This window comes from Bos javanicus, chromosome 11 (assembly GCF_032452875.1).
Source record: "Bos javanicus breed banteng chromosome 11, ARS-OSU_banteng_1.0, whole genome shotgun sequence".
In the NCBI taxonomy this organism is placed as follows: Eukaryota; Metazoa; Chordata; class Mammalia; order Artiodactyla; family Bovidae; genus Bos; species Bos javanicus.
The window spans coordinates 101,371,281-101,383,056 of record NC_083878.1 but is presented as its reverse complement, the minus strand read 5'-3'; the positions used below and the strand labels follow the sequence as shown (position 1 = coordinate 101,383,056).

Below are 11,776 nucleotides of genomic sequence, written 5' to 3'. Positions count from 1 at the left end.
CCAATGCAGGAGAGGCGATTCCATCCCTTAGGTGGGCAAGATTCCCTGGAGAAAGAAATGGGAACCCACTCCAGTATTCTTGCCTGGGAAATCCCATGGACAAAGGAGCCTGGCAGGCTACTATCCATGGGGTCGCAGAGTCGGACACGACCTAGCGACTAAACTGCTGGAAGGGTACTACAAGTCTAATAAGGAATTACGATTCTTTCCTGCCTTTCCCCTATCACCCAGCATTAGGTAGCGCAGGTGACCTCACCCCAGCTGTGTAGAGAGGTCCAGGGACCCAGAGGGGTGGGGCTGGGCTCTCAAAGTGCAGGCCGTCCGGTCCTGAGGACCCAGGCCTTCCCACCTGCTGGCCCCGGGGCTGCCTCACGGCCAGGTTCCGGGAAATGTGAATTGCCGGTCCCCAGCAGCAGGGAACCCAGGGGTCATGCCTGCCCAGGGTTTCTTTTTGGAAAGTGTTAAACTTACTGGATGTGTTGTTTCCTACATCCTTACCTGGGGCCAGGCACTGTGCTGAATGCTGCCATGGCCTCTGCATCCACAGTACCCTGCCCAGTAGGTACTGTTTACAACCCACATTTTACAATTATGGAAATTGTGGCTCTGGGCGGTGGTGTCTTTCCCAAGGTGACACATCTAGTGGAGGGCAGAACCGAAAACTACAGCTCGAACCCAGATCCTAGCTCTCCATCCTTCATGGCCCACACCTGGCTTGCTCTGCTTTCCCAGCCCAAAGTACCACAAAACTTTGTAGTTTATGACCTCTATTACAGCAAAAAAGGGACATTAGAAGTGGCAACACAACACCAGCCAAGCACTTAACTCCTGTGACCCACCCCCTTCTCAAGGGCAGTGGGGTGAGGGGGGCAGGCAGTGCCAAGGTCCACTCACTGCAAAGACCCACCTTCATAACCCCAGGCTTCAGCCCCTCCTCACCCTCACGTTGCCCAGTCTCTCTCCATTTCTACACATGGGGAAGACTCTTCCATTTCTAGTCAAATGACAAGGTCGAGGAACACACAGCCTAACAAAGCATGTTTGGTTTCAGTGGGTCTTTTTTTTAAACTTTTTTATTTAAATAAGGAGAATTCTTTCATATGGAAAGAGCTAGTACAATCACATATTTGAAAGGAGAAACAACAGGTACTGAACCGGAGGGAAGGGTGAAGGAGGAGGGTGCCACCATGGCCTGGTGAATCCAGGGTTCCATTTTCCCATCTAAGGTAAAAGCTCCCCCAAACCACGTAGAAACAAGCTGCACGTTACACCTTTTAGCCATCGTCTGCCCTTTCAAATATCTGGTCTACATGAAAAGACAAAGATAGGAAAGGCCAAAATAAGATCAAAAAGAAACAAAAACAAAAAACACAACCCTCTCAACAAAAAAACCCTAACGCTTTTTACTATGCAAGGCATGAGGTTGAAAGCTTGGTGTGCAGGACCCCCTTTTCACCATGGAAGGAGGTCATCCACAGAGAGCCTCAGCAGAGAGTTCCGCTCTGAGGCTTTGTAACATGCTGAAGGCAGGGCCTCAAGGACACTGCTGCCTCTTGGAGGTCACCTAACTGGGGTGGAGAAATGGTGAACACAGGTTGGATGCGCCTGGAAGATCACTGGCCAGATATGCACTGGTGGTCCCGGTGGAGGGCACGGCTGGACGACAGCGTCCAACGCCAACACTGAGCCGCTCCTGTCCTGGTGATGTCTTAGGTCCGGTTCACTTTTCAAACTGGAAGAGCCAGCTTTCTGAAGTCTGCATTTCCCAGTCATCACAGAACAGTACTAAGTTTAAGTACCCTAGTGTCCTTGGTGCTCGAAGGCCATTTCCAACAGACCTTCTAACCCAGGCTAGCTCTGCAAGAAGAAAAATGGGACAAATACATATTTGAGAGGTAACATGCAGCTACTCGACGAAGGGAAACCACACAGGAGGGAGGGGGCTTCAGCCGCTGACCCCATGCTGCCTCAGCGGGCCAGTTCTGAGACCATGCCTGTGAGTGCACACTCTGAGCCTCCACAGCCCTTGGCAAACCTCGTCAACCGTCCAGAAGGCAGATCTACAAGACAGGAGGGTGAGAGCAGAGCTGGACAGAACTGATGTCAATATGTAACAAGACACCCCAGTGTCCCCAGAAGTTGCTGCAATGACCATGGCTTTGGAACCGGACCGACCCATTTTTCTGGGTAATAGTCATTCTTTAGTTTTCTCCCTGAAGGAACCTGGAGCCCAAAGTGTAGGAATTCCAAGTTTGAAAACAGTAACATTGATTCAAAATGGGAAACAAAAACCAGACCAAATACAGCTGGCAAAGAAGCCTTCAGGGGGTGGATGAGGCCGCGTGGGTACTCGAGCTCACGCTCTTGGGTTTTACCCATAGAGGAACTGATGCTGGACGACACACCGTGCTACAGGGTCACTGGCTGCCGAGGAACAGGATGCATCATCAGCGGCCAGGGTGGAGCAGCCAGCATGGGAAAGCAGGGGAATCTGAGCAGCTGAAGGCCAAGTGAGAGGGCTCTGACCCCTGACCCTGCCCAGGAGCAGAAAACTGTTGAGTTCTAGTGTTTACGTGTTCGCGCTAGTCGACCCAAGGCTTTCTGGAGAGGCCTCTGTGTGGATTTGCACTCTGAGGATGGAGATGTGAAGGCAAAATACGACCCCAAGTCCCATTACCTGGAGATTGGCTCTAAAACCACATGAAAGGAGAGAGATTGCCCCCCAAAACATCTCTGCATTAATTACTGCATTTCATCAGACCAAGGAAGGGATGGGGTGCTGGGCGGGCCTAGGGCCCGCCCTCTGCCTCCAGAATTCAATGTAAAATCTGTGTCTCATCCAGAAAGAGGCTGCAGCTTGGGCACACGAAGGTGGTAAACGCACTGAACCTCACATGCAATTTTCCTGGCCTTTCCTGCACAGAATAATTCAGACATTATATATAAATAGAGCAGTGAAACATTTACTTCTTTTTCCACCTAGACCTACGACATCAATACATATAAATAAATTCTAGTGTTTTGTTTTTACTGGGGGTGGGGGGGACACAGGAGTAGGTAGAGAAAAGGGCTGGGGAACAGGTGACCCTTTCATTTTTTTCCTCAAACAGGAAGCACTGTCACTCTGAGGGCAGGTCCCCTGAGAGGACACCTCTTAACGAGTTTGTAACAGTGTGCAGGCCTGTCCTGCTGCATTTCGAGACGAGAAAGCCTTTTTTCCTTTGACAATGTGCACTGGAATCAGGTGTGAGGGGTCTGGCCACGTTTGTTTGTGAGGGCGAGGCCCCTGAAGGGGCCACGGGAGGGGAGGGGAGCCCTGTCTCAGTGGGGACAGTAGCCAGGCGCTTGCGGGGGAAGGGAGAAAAGGGAAGGTGAGCGCACAGGGAGCTCCGTCCAGTGGCAGCCCTGCAAGAAAGGACTTCAGAGTAAAAACTCCGGGATGAAGGAGAAGAAAAAACAAAATAACACACCAGTGAGAAGTAAGGTCTGAGAGTGGAGGCAAGGAGGGGAGTGCTGGACACCACTGATTAAACGTTGAAACCCTGCACCTTTTGCCAGAAGCCTGTTGTTCCCACACTTCCTTAAAGCAGCGAAGAGCAACGAGTGCCTACAACGGTTCCTAAGGCCCTTCTTTCCCAGCGTTCCGCACCAAACAGAGCCTCGAGTCTCAGCCCAAGTAGCCGTCACCACCTGGGGCAACGCTGCGGGCAGACCCTGAGGGCCATGCCATCTCCCTGCTTCCCATCCTCCAAGCCAAGTCTTCCCCAGACCTGCCAGCAACCGCAGGTTGATGAGCGCTTAGTTCTCTCAAGAGCATAGGCAAAACTTCAAATTTCCCCTCACCTTTCCTTGGAATTTAGGATGATTTCCTTCTAGTTCTTACTTTAAAATCAGAGACTTAGCATAAAATGCCTCCACATTTGGACAGCAATAGCTCTGCACACGTTAACAGGCTAGGCGGGCTGTTTTGGCAGCATTGCCAGCCCTGCACTCGCCCACCTCCCCTTGGGCCCTGCTCTGGCCTCTGGAAAGACTGGAGACCCCACTGCCCCGCTCAGGCCTATCCGGCCCCATAGCCTGCGCCTACAGCTGGGAGGAGAGAAAGGGAGAGAAGCAAGCCCTCCCGCCTCCTCCCAGAGCTCAGGCTGCGGCTACAGCCCCAACCACACCTGTCACCTCCTGTGACAATGGTCCAGGCGCCTGTCGCCACAGAGGACAGCAGGGTTTCCAGTGCTGAGCTGCAGGAGAGGTGGATGGACAGAGGACCCAGAGAGACAAGGCAGCTCGGAGGAGAGGGAGCATGAGAAGACATCAGGCCCTGTGGGTGCAGCAGGCACTGATGGGGGGCAGGGGGTGGGTGGTGCTGTCAGCTCACACCACCCTGGTCAAGACGGGACATACCACTGCCTTTTATTTTCATGATTCACCTCAGGTTCCCAGTGGTCAATGTCCCCACCAGCTTTAGGAAGAGTCTGAGATAGAAGTTCTGTGTCATTCTTACGCTAAAAACATCAACGTCAATGGGCTGACCATAAGCTCCCTGTGGTCATCAGCCCAGAGGCTGGAAGCCATTGAAATGCCAGTCCACCTGCCTGCTCCCCACCCCCCACAACTCACCGCTTCCTGAGCTCAGGAGCAGTGTCTGAAACCACTTCTTTCTACGAGTAACCAGCAGAGAGAGAGCAGAACAGGTGTGCTCCCAAGCATCACCTCTGTGGGTACCGCAGCGACCTACCACATCGAGCAGGGGAGGTGACAGCAAACTACTGCGATAGGAGGCAGCCAGCGAGAGGGTGGCAAAGGACAGACAAAGTCCAGCTATACAAAGCTTGTGTCTTTGTTTTCTTTTCCTTTCTCTTCTGTAAAAACCTGTAGCTGCTTTTTAAAACAAAAAGCCTCAAACTAAAATGGCCCTGCTGCCAGACCACGGTGCCTGGGGACAGGAGGCGGGGAGGGGAAGAAGCGGGGGAGGGCGGGGTTAGTCTGCATGGCATGACGCTCGGTCACTCCACGCTCGGTCACTCCGCGGTCGTGATGGAAAGGAGATGGGAATGGAGTCATTTGCTTGTTCGTTTCGTATTAAAGCAAGCAGGTCAATGCCAGAGATCCACGGGTACAAGCCGGTTGGACAACGGAGCTTTCGGGAGTGGAGGAGAGAAGGGAGATCTCGAAGTCCGGGCCAGGCAGGTGGACAGGGGATCCCCCGGCGAGACTCCCCAGCATCAGGCGGTGGTGAGGCCAAGGGCAGAGTCCTCCCGGGCAGGCCGGGCACAGCCCCTCAGGCCTTGCTCTCCTCCACCTTGACCGCCCGGGGCTTGATCGCTCCAGTTCGCTTCAGCGGGGAAGCGGCTGAGGGTGGCTCCTGCAGCTTCACGGCTCCCAGGCCGGGCTTTTCATCCACTCGCTGCTTTGCCTTTGGACAGATAGACGGAGACAGAGGAAGTCAGCCTTGCGCGGACATACCTGCCAGGACCCATGGCCCCACCACCTGCTTCCTGCTCCTGCGTCAGAGGAAAGCTACCCTAAGAAGCCCATCTTCCAGTCAAGGACCAAGACTCAGAAGTGCCTCTCCTGGGCAGGACCCTGGCCTGAGAAGGTTCTGCTCCCTCCCAGGGCGCTGAGTGAGTGATTCGGAGAGGCAGGAGGCCCGGGTCCCGGGGAAGCATCTGTGCCGCCCAGGGGCCTCTGCAGGAGTGGCCCACCCAAGGCCACCCCAGGGACCTTCTCAAATCAGTGCACCCCAGCCCGTGCTGCAGGGGCATGGGGCCTCTCGTCCAACTCGGCCTCCCAGATCCTCAACCCTCCCGACTCCCATTTTGTGGGAGCCTTTCCTCAAGCCCCTAATGTGACCTCCAGAGTCACAGCCAGGGCCCCCTTACGCTGCAACTCTGCACAGTGAGGGGTGTCACCGAGTGAGCAGCCTGGTTCTGCCCCTCACACGGTGCTGTGAGTTCTCAAGAAAGCTTTAGAAGCTAAGGCCTAGCAACTCAGAGAGTGACCCTTGGGGAACTGAGTTAGGAGAAGTGAACTGAACAACGGAGCCTCTACCTCCACCAGCCGGGAAGGCTGTCTCGCTAACATCCCACACCTGACTTGTCTGAGCTCTGGAGCCTGGTCACATTTTAGAGGAGTGAAGAGATCGTGCCGAAGGCAAAGATGCTGAGCCAGCCCTCTTGTTATAAACGGGAGAATGTCAATCCGTCTGGACCCCACCCGGCCAAGACAAGGACAAGACACAGCACTTACTAGGCCGGCACGCACAGGCACACACGCCAGGCGCATACGCGCCCGCATACCCCCGGCTTCTAGAGCTGACCCCCGGGCCTAACCGGGTCCCAGCGCCTTCACAGCCCAATTGCTACGGAGGGAGAGTCCCCCTTCCGGCGTCACCTCCTCTGAGGAATCCGCATCCTCCCTTCTCAGCAGGACAAGGAAGGATCCAGACTCCCGGCAAAAGGAGAAGCGCCTTCTCCAGGAGGGACACGGGCTCCCGGCGCCCACTCTCTAAGCACCAGGGCATGTCTCTTTCTAAGAGGAGCACGCAAACGGGCTGGACAGTCCCTCCTCTTTTGGCACTTGGAGACGGGCCTAAGCGTCCAGGGCTGGAGGGTCTGGAAAGCCATCTTCTACCTGTTGAACGTAGTGTCCCTGCACAGAGCCCATGTTAACTGCTGATCCAGAGGGCTTCCCACTGGGGCTAGCAGAGCTAGGCCTGAAAAAACCAAAGGAGGGGGTGAGAACACACACGTCACCACGGAAACGGAGTCAAGCCTCCATCGGAGGATACAGACCCAGACAGCCAGAGCACGGGGGGCGAGGGTGTCGCCACGGGGCCCTGGCACCTCCAACCCAGTTCACAGGATGCACCTGAGGGGCGGTGGCCAGGTCCCCACCATGGGCAGGCACCGACCAAAGGACAGTCACCAACCGTCTCTCAGGTTTGGAGGCTCTGGACCAACTTGATGCTCCAGACAAAAGGGCTGTAAGACCTGACACATGAAGGGATTCCCTGGTGGTCCAGTGGTCAGGACTCTGCTTTTCACTGCCATGGATCTGGGTTCAATCCTTGGTCAGGGAATTAAGATCCCACAAGCCGAGTGCCATGGCAGATACATATGTGTATGTATAATTGATGAAATAAATAAAAAATAAAAATGAGCTTAAACTCCAATAGGAGTTTAGACTTTAAAAAGAAGGGAACTCCTTGGTGATCCAGAGGTTAGGACTAGGTGCTCACACTGTTGGGGCCCAGGTTCGACCCCTGGCTGGGGAACTAAGATCCTGCGAGCTACACAGCGTGCCCCCCGCCCCCCAAAAGCCTGATACATGCACTGTGCCAAGCATCCTTCCAGTCTTCATTTGGGAAGTGAAGGGCAGTAAGTAGCAAAGAATAATACCAAAAGTAATAAAAATGTAAATCACCTTTCTACATGTGTTCCACTGACAGACAACTAGCTCCAAGGATGTTAATTAATCAGGTGCTGTGTGGAAAAAAGGGCCTCCCTGGTGGCTCAATGGTAAAGAATCTGCCTGCCAACGCAGGAGATGCGGCCTCGATCCCTACGTAGGGATCATCCCTTGGAGAAGGAAACAGCAACCCACTCCAGTATTCTTGCCTAGGAAATCCCATGGACAGAGGAACCTGGTGGGCTATAGGCCATGGGGCCACAGAGTCGGACACCACTTAGTGACTAAAAAACATGTGTAAAAGGATTCTGTGGTCAAAGGTCATAAGAAGAGCTCAACAAGACCCCCTGAGGGCCAGAGGAATGCAGGCTCTCTGCTGAGGTGCACCCTGACTCCCCAGCAAGCCCTCCTGGGCTCACCCCCGCCGGAAATATCTGGTCAAGGAACCCTTCTTTGACAGGGCATGCATCTGAAGCCCTGTCTCCAGAAAACGTGGGCAACACTGCACTGTAAACCACTCCCATTCTCCCAACCCCACTAAGACACCAACAAAGGCTACCAGCTACGCTTTGTCTTTTCTAAGCGCTCTCCCAAAAACAAAGCTGCTGCAGCCGTGCCGACAGTGAATGGACACAAGCGACTCTGGTTACGTGAGCGTGCCTTTTCCGGGTGTGCCTCCAAGGAAGGCTCTCCAATCAGACGGGGATAAAACCTGCCTGTGGCAGCAGGGGAATCTGTGCCTGAAGCTTCCTTTTTTCTACCCAAACTCATTGTTTGCTGCTGCTGCCCATACATACTTTTTACAGGTCTGTATGAAAAATATGCCTGTTTTGGCCTGTATGAAAAATATGCTTGAAAACAACAAACAGGAAAAAAGTCAAGCCAAGAGAGTGAAAATAAGAACAGGAAAGATAATGAATCAGGGGGCAATTGACAAAAACCCCTTTCTCAGGAACTGCATCTGGAAAAGGACTGACGTGAAGGAGGGCGACCGGCCTCCACGCCCCAGGTCGAGGGGGCAGGCGGCTGGCTGTGTGGGGGGTGAGCTCAGCCACAGCTACGCGGTCACCTCGCACAGGCCCTGCAGGTCACGCACACCTGTGTTCCTCACGGGCAAACAGGAGGGAATTCCAGGAACCTTCCACGGTTAACAAGAGTTGACTGTGCCAACCCTTGAGCCAGACCCCAGAGTGTGGGGCCTTCCCAGCCGGTGCAAAAGCTGTCAGAACTGGACGCTAACATACTAAGAACTGCTGACCCTTGAACAACTGCACGGGGTCCACTTACACACACATTTTTTTCAATATACACGTACTACACAACCCACAGTGGGCTGAATCCTCAAATAGGGAACCGTGGGCATGAACGGCTGTGAAGGTATACTTGATTCTCAACCGCGTGGAGGGTTAGCACCCCTACCCCCTGTATCGTTCAAGGGTCAGCCATAACTCAGCCCATGGCTCACACACACCAAGCCCCCTCTGAATCCAGCAAGCGACCTGGAACACTTACTAGAGGTGGAGGCAGATCCAGAGGAGGTCCACTCATGCCTGTGAGCCCAGAGCAGCAAGCCCTGGTGGGTCAGAAGCCCATGGGGACACGTGGCCCCAGGAGAGGAATCCCCGCTCCAGAGTGTGCACCCCCCATGCCAGTGAGTCTTTTACGAAGAATCTGGTGAGAAGGCTGCCAGTAGCCAGGGTCGGGCCTGATGTTATCGTAACATCAACCTTTCCTTTCCCTATTTCTCCACAAAGTTCTCTGGCATCAGAACAGTTTATGATAATGATTAAAAGCAGAACCAGCCCCGAGTCTCCTGCATCCCCGCACTGCAGCTTCCTGGTGACAGGTGGGCTGACAAAGGCGACCCCACCTCAGCGCCCTGCTCTCCCGGAGCCCATGGCTGCACCTTGCGGGCTCACTGTGAGCGCCCAACCCCAGGATGGGCTTTACCTGTAGGCCTGTGGTGACGGCACGGAGCCTCCTGAAGGAACATTCTGTTTACTGTCGGCAAAGTGGAAGCCCTTCATCTCCATCTGAGAGGACTAGAGATACCGGGAAGGGAAGCAACAGAGTCACAGGAGGGCCCTGGGGACAGCTGCCCCCACACCACCACCCTGGGCAGAGCCGGGGCTGCAGGGTCGGGGTGGTGGTACCATGAGATGGGGAGGATGGACTGCGCACCATCCCGAGGCCACCCTGTGTGGAACCCTGGAGCTGGCAAGGGCTTTGGCCCCCAGACCTCAGCAGCAGCCCCGTAAGGCCCTCTTGATCCACGCACCCAGGCCTGTCTATGCTGTTAGTGACAGGTGAGCAAGGAGCTCCTGCCTTGGGACTGAGAGGACTTGGCAGACAGCAGGAAGCCAGCCGTCTGGTGAGGCCCAGAGCCTCCACGCTGTACAACAGCTATGGCTCCTGACTTACCAGGAGGGACCCCCAAGGCCAGGACTACCCTGCCCCTCATCCCAGGATCACAGCAAAACGGAGTGAGCCTCACCTCTCTGCTGGTGTTGAGGACCGAAGGCTGGGACCCAGGGGCAAGGATCCTGCGGGGGGCCCCGACTGAGAGGCTCTGCGCCTGGGGCAGCTGGATGGACTGTGGCAGGAGCAGGGGCTGCTGCCCGGAGCCGTACCGGGGCAGAGGCAGCTGGGAGCCAGGCAGGGGCATCGTCAACTGCCGGACAAGGGGCATAGTTAGGAGGATGGCACGCACGTCCGAGAGCAAGCCCGTGTTGCACTCCAGGGTCTCTCATTCCAGACGAGGAACCAAGGCCCTCCCCCAGCAGGAGAGATTCTTGACAGACCACAGCAGAAATCAACCTAATTTTACACTCTAGGGAGAGCAGGAGAAAAGAACCACAGGCTGGCTGCGGGGGTCAAGGGGAGGGAGAGAAAGGTCAGCGAGGCCCAGAGACCTCCTCCTAAGTAGTGACCCAGCGAATCCCCCAGAGAGGAGAGCGGGAGAGCAAGGGTATCTTTGTGTCTCCTTTTGTGGCACAAAAAGGCAGGAGTCCTTTATGCTTTGCCTCCAAAGGGTCTGGAAAACAACCAGGGTCTGGGGCTTAGGGTTCCCAGCATCTTTGGATCCTTCTGAAGCCTGTTATGACAGGATGAGTCGGGGACCACCAGGCCCAAGGGAATGCTCCTAAAGGCTGGAACGAGGTGTGAGAGAGCAGGGAGGTGGGTCAGGAGACCCTCAGGAGCGGGGTCTGGGGGTCACCACGTGTCGTCTCTCAGTCACGTTCCTCTTCATCTCCCTGCTATTGAGTCCACAGTGGAGGGTCAGAAGGATCTATTGGAATCGCATCACTGAGACGAGTGGCAGTCACACGTACCCTGTGTAGAGCCCTGATTGGGGTGAGGGTGGGAGCAGGGTAGACAGGGCGAGAAAGGCCCAGACTCTGAATACTTCTCAGAGGTATAGCTGACGGAATGGGCTTAAGCATCAATAGGGGATTGGGGGGAACAGGAACCCAAAGATGACCCTGCTGGACATGAAGTTTGTTTCCCTTAAGTTTGAGATACTGTGAGTTGTGAGCAGAAATGGCAGGCAGCTCACTGGGTCTGAGTTCAAGTCCAAGAGACAGGTCTGGACTGAAGACAGAACCAGGGAGAGCTGAGCTGGGATGAGGCTCAGAAGCACAGGTCTAGACAGAGCCCAGGAGGCACAGTGACTTACTGCCAGGGGAGGCGAGGAGGAAACGGCAGAGGAGACGGAGGAGGAGGGCCTCAGGGAGGGCAGAGAACCAGGGGCAGCGTCCCCACGGCCCAGCGAGCCTGACCCCTAGGTCAGATGCTACTGACCGGGCAGGAGAAGGAGGATGAAGAAGGTTAGGCTCAGTAATGTGGAGTGGGCTAATGTCCTTAAAGGGTTTCCTTTTTTAGAAGAAAGAGGAAGACAGGTTTGCCTGGGGATGCGGCCGCAGGGTGGAAGACCCTCACGGCTGAGGGTGGCAGGCGCTAACGCGTGCTAGGGCAGTACCCAGGTGGGTGAGGACGGCTGCCGCCCTTGCCCCAGGGCTCCTCCTGGCCTTCAGAACCGTGGTTCTGGGAGCTTGTAGATGGTCTCTTCCTGGTTACGACTTACATTTCTTTGTGGACATAGGAGGCACCATCAAGGTGGGGGAGAAGGCAATAAAGAGGCGAGGCACCAAGACCACCGGGAACTGTGCGTCCAGGGAGGCTGTGCATCGGGTGGGGAGGGCCCTGTGTGAGTGCAGGGGGCTGTCTGGAGAGATCTGTATTCAGTCTGAATCCAGCCAATGGGAACTGTGTGTGCAGGGGGCTGTGTGTTGGGTGGGGAGGACCCTGTGTCTGTGGAGGGCCGTCTGGAGGGTCTCTATTTAGCCTGAATCCATCCACATGCAGAGAC

The 11,776-nt window shown here is 55.2% G+C and overlaps 1 protein-coding gene and 1 non-coding gene across 15 annotated transcripts in view; both read right to left on the bottom strand.

Annotated features, from left to right (window-relative positions):
• Positions 1-1,040: 1,040 nt before the first annotated feature.
• The window catches only part of PRRC2B (proline rich coiled-coil 2B), an 84,201-nt gene continuing 73,465 nt past the window's right edge, over positions 1,041-11,776 (bottom strand). For 10 of the 14 annotated variants that reach the window (XM_061433869.1, XM_061433875.1, XM_061433873.1 and 7 more), the window contains 4 exons: positions 9,902-10,078; positions 9,358-9,449; positions 6,631-6,712; positions 1,041-5,413 (listed from right to left, as the gene is read on the bottom strand). In XM_061433869.1, coding sequence (XP_061289853.1) covers positions 5,279-5,413; positions 6,631-6,712; positions 9,358-9,449; positions 9,902-10,078 — 486 coding nt within the window. In that variant the 3' untranslated portion in view covers positions 1,041-5,278. The remainder of the gene's footprint in view (positions 5,414-6,630; positions 6,713-9,357; positions 9,450-9,901; positions 10,079-11,776) is intronic. The other 4 variants (XM_061433879.1, XM_061433880.1, XM_061433881.1 and 1 more) reach the window with 1 other exon arrangement.
• On the bottom strand, positions 10,634-10,719 carry LOC133257876 (small nucleolar RNA SNORD62). Its single transcript, XR_009739735.1, has one exon. It is a non-coding gene; the product is annotated as a small nucleolar RNA SNORD62 (small nucleolar RNA).